Source organism: Callithrix jacchus, chromosome 3 (genome assembly GCF_049354715.1).
Source record: "Callithrix jacchus isolate 240 chromosome 3, calJac240_pri, whole genome shotgun sequence".
Classification (NCBI taxonomy): Eukaryota; Metazoa; Chordata; class Mammalia; order Primates; family Cebidae; genus Callithrix; species Callithrix jacchus.
This window is the reverse complement of record NC_133504.1, coordinates 99274943-99282856: the sequence shown is the minus strand read 5'-3', so window position 1 is coordinate 99282856 and position 7914 is coordinate 99274943. Positions and strand designations below refer to the sequence as shown.

Here is a 7914-nt window from a genome sequence, read left to right as displayed (position 1 = left end):
GCTCTCCTCGCTGCCGGGACCTCTGTTTCTAAGCTGGCCACAACTAGAGCAGCGTTAACTGTCCCAACGACACGCCTGCCATCGAGCGCCCTCCCGGCGGCCGCCCCTCGGCCCGCTGCCCAGCGGGCGTCCTCAGGTGTCCCCAAGAGGCGCAGGCCTAGTCGCCTACACATCCTTTCCAGCTTGGTGTCGGGGCGTCGGCTTTGGCTTCCCACCACCCCTCACGGCTCTGCGGCGGCCCAGCGTCTTCTCGGATTAATTCCGGCCTCTGCGGCCGGGTTGTCCCGTAACAAAAGCGGGCCCAGGTTCCGGGTGGATCAGGGTAGGGAAAGCACGGCAGCGATGAGTCTGCTAGCAGATCGGACTCAATATCCCCATTCCCTGCTTTCTCCCGGCCCACCCTCCGCCGCTCACACTGCCACCATCAAGCTCCTCAGCGGCTGCGGCTGCAGCTGCAGCCGCTCCGCAAACACACGCCCACCCGCACGCTCAGCCTCACTAGCCACAGGATCGGGGGGGTGGAGAAGGCACTGAGCATGCTCGCTAGGGAGGGCGGGGCGCTCGTGGGTCGCGAGTCGGGGCCGGCGCACTTCAGGCCGGCTCCAGCGCCTCCGCCTCCCTCCCGCTCGGAGCCGCGCCCGCCGCAGGCTGCGCCCGCCAGCCCCGCCCCGCCCCGCCCCGCCCCGCCCCCCGCCGCTCGTCCCCGCCGCGGCCGCGCCGCCTGCAGCAGCACCAGCTGCTCCTCCCCGGCGGCCGCCCCCCGCGGGTCCCTCCCTGGCTGCGGGAGAGACGGAGGTAGAGGGAGGACACGGACCCGGGCTGCCCGCACCGGAGACCTTCGCCTCGCCCCGCCAGTTCCTCACCCTCGGGGAGCAACATGGGTAAGTCATCCTTCCTCCCCCGTCATCGCCTGACATTTTTTTCTTTCTCGGCGTGCTGCAGGGTGGGAAGCATTTTAAGCGCAAAGTTGCCGGATTTCTCCAGTCCCTGGGTGTGAGACGGAGGCCGTTCCTCCGGGGAGAGTCGGCGCACGCGGAATGCACGCGGGGCGCCGGGGCTGGGAGGGTCCCGAGTGCAGGCTGGGGTGGGGTCGGCCACGGGCCGGACCGCCGCCCGGCTCCCCGGCACCTCGCCGCCTCGCCTCCCCTCCTCCATTCTTCCTGCCGGTGCCCGGGCACACGGAGCCTGCCTCGTGGGCTAGCATCCGCGGCTCCATCCCGGTTTCTTGAGAGGTTGCCCGCTTCTTTTCCCCCGCGTCTGCTGAGCTCGAGGCTCGGGTCCGACCACGGGAGAGACCACTTCGTGTAACTTCCTTTTCTGTCAGTGCGACCTTTCCTCGTCGTGGAGACTCATCTTCCCGGGGCGGGGAAGTGGAAGTAAGTAGTTTGTGAGGGAGATCTTACAACCTGCACAGAGATTATTTTCCAAGGGAAAGAGCGGACAGCCTCATAGGTTAAAAGGATGACTTGTCAGAGACCACGAGGAACGTGAGGCAGGATAGAGCTGCTAGCTGTTGAATTAGTGCTGGGTGACTACAGTATGCAATATTCCTGTGCTCAGCTTGTTTTCTGGATTCCTTCGTCTGTCTTCTGTAGCAGGAAACTGCTCCCTGTAATGTTGTTACCGAACTTACATGCTAGTTATTCTTTCCCAGCTTCCCCCTGTCTAATCTGCATAATCTGATTTTAGTTCCTTTGTATTTATAGTTAATCTGAAGAGATTGGTTTGGATGAGATATTTAGGAGCAAATATATTTTATTAAACGATATATAAATTTAACCTAATTTTTTACATCATATATTGCTTACCTGTTAGATTCAGTAATCACAGAAACGTCTGATGAATGCTGTCATGTAATTAAGAGCTCAAAGTTTCTTTTAATAGTAGCACTTGAACTAAGTTCCCCAGTTTGCCTCCACTCCTGTCTGTCATAATTTCCTCTTTTTTAAAGTTGCTCCCTTGGCATCTGTCAACTGGGACTTTTCCCACCCCTTCTGTGCAAGTTATTTAAAGCTTGAGATGAATGTGGTCCTTTCATTTGTTATTACAGTGCTCAACACGTTCAGAGTTAGATCGTGCAAGTCAGAATCTTCAAGAAGTATCTAAACCAGGGAATGGTGTCCATAGAGTTTGCTGGGACAGCAAATGCTTCAGGCTTTGATCCCGACCTTTCACCATATATCGAGAAGAGGCCAGGGTTGACGTAGGAGGTGGTATGAATCAAGAAGGGTCTAGGGCTCTGGATTTTATTTTCATTTGTTAAGTTGTTTTTCTTTTATGTGAGTACTCTTGATATGATGAAGAACAAATTTCTGTAAAAATTGGGTGGCTCATTTATATGTGTCTACTTTTTCTCTTAAAGTAGAATTTTAAATACGTATTAGATTATTGGACAAGCTGTGTATTTCCTTTGAACATACATACATTTATCTGTTAAGGTATGTTTCCTTTGAACATACACACATTTATCTGTGTATGTTCAAAGGAACTACACAGTATATCCAGTAACCCTATCTGAGTTTGGCTTGTAAAATATATTTTCCAGTGTTTCCAGGTGAGCCTCAAACAATCCATTTAACATTTTAATGTAAATGTTAAATTCTGTACATTTTCAATGGAAAAAATCCAATTGCTATGACACTAGTGAATAAAAATACCTAAAAGAAATGAAATTATCTACTTAAAAATAATTTTCAAAATCTTGAATGCTATTGCTTGGTTTTTTAAAAAGGGCTAAATAGAAACCTATTTCTCATTTTGAAGCCATTTCAGATACTATTAATCTCTCTTCATAGCACTATTTGTACCTTGTTAGAAGCTCTTTAGCACTTACATAATCTACCATATAATGGAATCGTTTATGTGTGTGTGTGCTATGCATTTAATCATGAGTCTCAGAAGATGAAAAATGTCTTACTAATTTTTATGTCCCCACAGTGCTTTTCAAAAAGGAATTCAGTAAATCTTTGGCAAATTGTTGAACTTAAAACCACCTATTATTTACAACTTTTGAACCTGAAGGTATAGTCTCTGAACAAACATTTGGATTGGTATATATTATGGAGTTGGGGGATAAGCAGAAACAGAAAAGTATAATTGTACCATAGCCTCCCAGCACGCTGTAGGTAGGTTTTGAGTCAATCTCAGGCAAGCTATTTCCTTCTAGTGATGATGAGCATTTTTTCATGTTTGTTGGCCTCAGATATGTCTTCTTTTGTTAAGTGTCTATTCATATCCTTTGCCCACTTTTGAATGGGCTTGTTTTTTTCTTGTAAATCTGTTTTAGTTCTTCGCAGATTCTGGATATTAGCCCAGCTATTTCCTTCTAAACTCTTTTCAAGGGTAAGGCATTTCATGTATGATCAGTAGGTACATATGATAATTTAAAATTGAAACCTTGGAAAACAGCTGAGTCAAGGAAGACAGTGTAACAATTCATGCGCACATAAGAAGGTATACTGATTAAAGATGGGGGGAGGGAAATGTACCTTTTAATTTGTCTCAGTAAATAAGATAATTTTTAAAGATACTCTAGGCTGGGTGTGGTGACTCATGCCTGTAATCCCAGCAGGAGGCATAGGTGGGCAGATCACTTGAAGTCAGGAGTTTGAGACCAGCCTGACCAATATGGTGAAACTGTCTCTACTAAAAAGGCAAAATTAGGTGGGTGTGGTGATGGCCACCTGCAATCCCCACTGTGCAGGAGGCTGAGGAAGGAGAATCACTTGAGCCTGGGAGGCAGAGATTGCAGTGAGCCAAGATCGTACTATTGCACTCCAGCCTGGCAACCAGAGCGAAACTCCATCTTAAAAAAAAAAAAAAAAAAAGAAAAGGTATTCACATGGCAATAATTTCTTATACAAGAGAGTGAAAGAAAATTCCTTTATAACTTTATGGCCATATCTACTATTTTATGTATATGTCATATTTAAAATTCAACATACATTTAGTATTTGTTGGATATCAACAGTATGCAATGTCCTGTACTACAGTGTACTGGGAGGACAGAGATAAAATGATGTTCATGCTTCAAGTTGTTTAGAATCTTAGGAACAATGTAACACATACACAAATTATAATAGAAATAAATATGTAAGTTACATAAAAGACCTTTACATGTATTATAGATTCAGGGAATGGAGAGAAGATTTTAGAGAAATGGTGTTATGGGAACCAAAGGTGGGTTAAACTTCTTAAAGGTAGAAATGAGATTGTTAATCACAATGGAGTTGGTCTGGGGTTGGAGGAGAAATGACATAAATGAAGATAGAGAGATAGGAAACATTTTAGGAGTTTCCAGGATATGATTAAATTAGTAATGCTTGGCCAGAGCAAAAGGTAAGGAAATCGTGGGTAACATACATAAAAAAGTAGTACAATAATTGCTCATGACCAGATAATGGAGGATCTTCAATGCCAAGCTGAAGAATTTGAACCTGGCATTTGAACCTGGCTTACCTATTGAGAAACCACTTAACATTTTTATGCAGCTAAGTGATGGATCACATGTGTGGTATAGGAAAATTTGTCAGTTGAGTGCAGGATGGATTAGATGAGAAACTAGAGAACACTTCCAAAGATGGTTGTTGCAGTCTGGATGAAAATGTTTAATGTTCTGAACTAGGTTTTGGCAATGGGAATAGAATATTGCAAATAAAGAATAGGATTTACTTGGCAACCCATTGAATATGGAATTGAGAGTCACAGGTTTTAGCTTGGGTGATAATGAGGATATTAAAATCTCCTGATATATATTCAGTTAACAGAAAGAGGAAACATAGATACTCAATTTTGGACCTATTACGTTAAACTTTTCTGTCCTTTAGTCTCTACTCCTTAATGACAAGGATGTTGTCATATTAGGATTTGAATACACTTCTAACACTAGTGTCTGGCACATAGTAGCTATGTAGAAAAATTTGTTGATTGACTGAAACTAGGTGAAAAATAGTTAACAAACATTTATTTTAACTTTTGAGAGTACAATTCGAATTAGAGATCTGGAAGTTATCCACAAATATCCTGAGGTGATATTTGAAGTTAGGTCAGAGGACGAGAGTCAACAAAGAAAAAGAGGAAAATTGTCCATGGTAAGAATCTTGAGGAATGGAGTTCCTTCAGTTTTCCATAGTTAAGGAAAAAGGAATGGTATGATTTGACACTGAAAAACAAGAGTAAAAGACTAGAATTGGTATATGGTTGTTTTTAAGAAAAAGTGAATAGTTAATAGTGTCTGTTTTTTATAATAGGAGGGTAAAAAGGACTGAGAAAAGGCTGAGTGCTTTGGTTAGGATATTACCCAGTATATTTTTCTAAAAAGCAACCTTAAGAGGTCTAGTAGATATGGAGGTCAGTTGTAAAGGCTAAATGAATAATGAGTAAGTGGAAACAGTTCACTAGGTATAGTCATGGTGTATTTCTCACCTTGTTTAAAGATCCGTGAGAAAACATAGAGTTTTAAATTATTTTTAACTTACTCTACATGACAGATATTATACTTTAGAAAATATTTTAAAATTTTAAATGTATTTTAACTTATAAATATTAAATAAAATTTTTAAGTGTTCCATTTTACATTGAATGACGTGCTGTTTTCTTGTCTGAGAATAATTTTTAATTTCACCATAGTGCTTCACATTTCTTTGACATTTCATTTTTAATGTCTTTGTGACTTAGTATAGTACAGTTTTTATTTTTATAATTTATGCAGAATGAGTCTAGAATGATTTTGTCATTTTGCACGGCATTTTGCCTAAATAATACTCTTTACTGATGCATGGTTTTATCACATTTAGACTTTGTGAATTTGAGACTTATTTAGATTTTAATTATTCTTCTAATTATATTTTTAATTACTGGAGTTGTATTTTTCTCTGCAGATATATATCAGAGATAGATACATAACTAACTTATAGATAGTCATTGTTTTTTTGCCTATACTTCTAAGTCCAGAAATGGTTTTCATGGCTAAATAATAAATACGAATTTTGCCTGATCTTGCAAGTCTAGCAGAGTGATAAAATATTTTTGAAGGTTTGTAATTACTAAAATTTATGATTTCAAAAAAGCATAGATGATAGATTGATAAATTTAAAATTTTTTCTTATGTTGACATTATACCTGTTATGTCCATTTTTTTTATATGGGAAAAGGGCTGAATTCACTATCCTTGGTAGTCATATTCTGAAGTCTATACTACTACAATTTGAAAAGTTTTAATAGCCTTAATTCTTTTTAAGAAACAAAGTGATTTTGCTTTCGTAGTGGAATTTTGAAATTTCTAGGTGACTTTGGGGAAATAGTGTGGATGTGCTATTCCTGATCGCCTGAGATTGAACGTGGCAATTCTGGAGTTGTTGGTGGCACTAACAACAGCCATCAGAATTACCTAAAATCCAGTCATGAGCATCAGGAGGAATAAAGGAGGAAGATCTCCTTTGGGAACCTGATGTCATTTTAGATAGCTAAATGGATAACTGATAGGGGAAAAGTTTAATTTAAAATACATGTTGATGTTGAGTTCAGTTTGCCAGTATTTTGTTGGAGATTTTTCTGTTTATGTTTATTAAGGATATTGGCTTGTAGTGTCTTTTCTTGTAGTCATTGTCTGGCTTTGGTGTCAGGGTAATGCTGGCCTCATTAAATGAGATTGGAAGCATTTCCCTTTCTTCATTGTTTGGAAAGAGTTTGAGGAGAATTGGTATTAGTTTTTCTTTTTTTTTAAATAATTTCAACTTTTAGTTTAGGTTCAGAGGATACATGTGCACGTTTGTTACATGGGCTTATTACATGACACTGGGGTTTGGAGTATGAATAATCCCATCACCCAGATAGTGTGCACAGTATCCAAGAGCTAGTTTTTCAGTCCTTGCCTTCCTCCATTTGTCCCCCTCTAGTAGTTCCCAGTGTCTGTTCCCATCTTTATGTCCATATGTACACTCAGTGCTCCCACTTATAAATGAGAACATGTGGTATTTGGGTTTTTTGTTTCTATGTTAATTTGCTTAGGATAGTGGCCTCCAGATCTATCCATGTTGCTGCAAAGGACATGATTTCATTCTTTTTTTCAATGGCTGCATAGTACTTCATGGTTTATATGTGCCACATTTTCTTTATCCAATCTGCTGTTGATATGCACCTGGGTTGATTTCATGTTTTTGTTATTGTGAATAGTGCTGCATTGAAAATAGAAGTGCATGTGTCTTTTTGGCAGTATGATTTATTTTTCTCTGGAAATATAATGGGATGGGGTCAAATGATAGTGGTGTTTTAAGTTCATCAAGAAATCTCCAAATTGCATTCTACAGTGTCTGAACTAATTTACATTTCCACCAAAGTGTAAAAACATTCCCTTTTCTCTATAGCCTTACCAGCATCTGTTTTTTTCTTCTTTCTTTCTTGCTTTTTAATAGCCATTCTGACTGATGTGAAATGGTATCTCATTGTGGTTATGATTTGCATTCTCATCACATTAAGATAATCATACATTATGTTCAAGTGAGATTTATCCCTGGGATGCAAGAATGGTTGAACATACACAAATCAATAAATGTGATATACCACATTATGAAGAACAAAAATCATATGATCATCTCAGTTGATACAGAAAAAGCATTTGACAAAATTCAACATACTTTCATTTTTAAAACTCTGAACAAATTTGGTATAGAATGAATATGCCTAAACATAGCAAAGGTCATATATGACAAGCCCACAGCTAACATCATACTTAATGGTGAAAATCTGAAAGCTTTATGTCAGATTGAGGAAAAAAAACAAGGATGCCCACTCTTGCCACTGCTATTTAAGATAGTGCTAGAAGTCCTAGCAGAGAAAATAGGCAAGAAAAAGAAAAAAAAAAAGCATCCAAATTGGAGAGTAAAATGATCTGCTTGAAGATAGCATGGTCTTATA

At 40.4% G+C, this 7914-nt stretch overlaps 1 protein-coding gene across 11 annotated transcripts in view; it reads left to right on the top strand.

The window, feature by feature from the left end:
* Positions 1-695: 695 nt before the first annotated feature.
* The window catches only part of RAP1GDS1 (Rap1 GTPase-GDP dissociation stimulator 1), a 210267-nt gene continuing 203048 nt past the window's right edge, over positions 696-7914 (top strand). For all 11 annotated transcript variants that reach the window (XM_078366782.1, XM_008992945.5, XM_035293279.3 and 8 more), the window contains exon 1: positions 696-881. In XM_078366782.1, coding sequence (XP_078222908.1) covers positions 878-881 — 4 coding nt within the window. In that variant the 5' untranslated portion in view covers positions 696-877. The remainder of the gene's footprint in view (positions 882-7914) is intronic.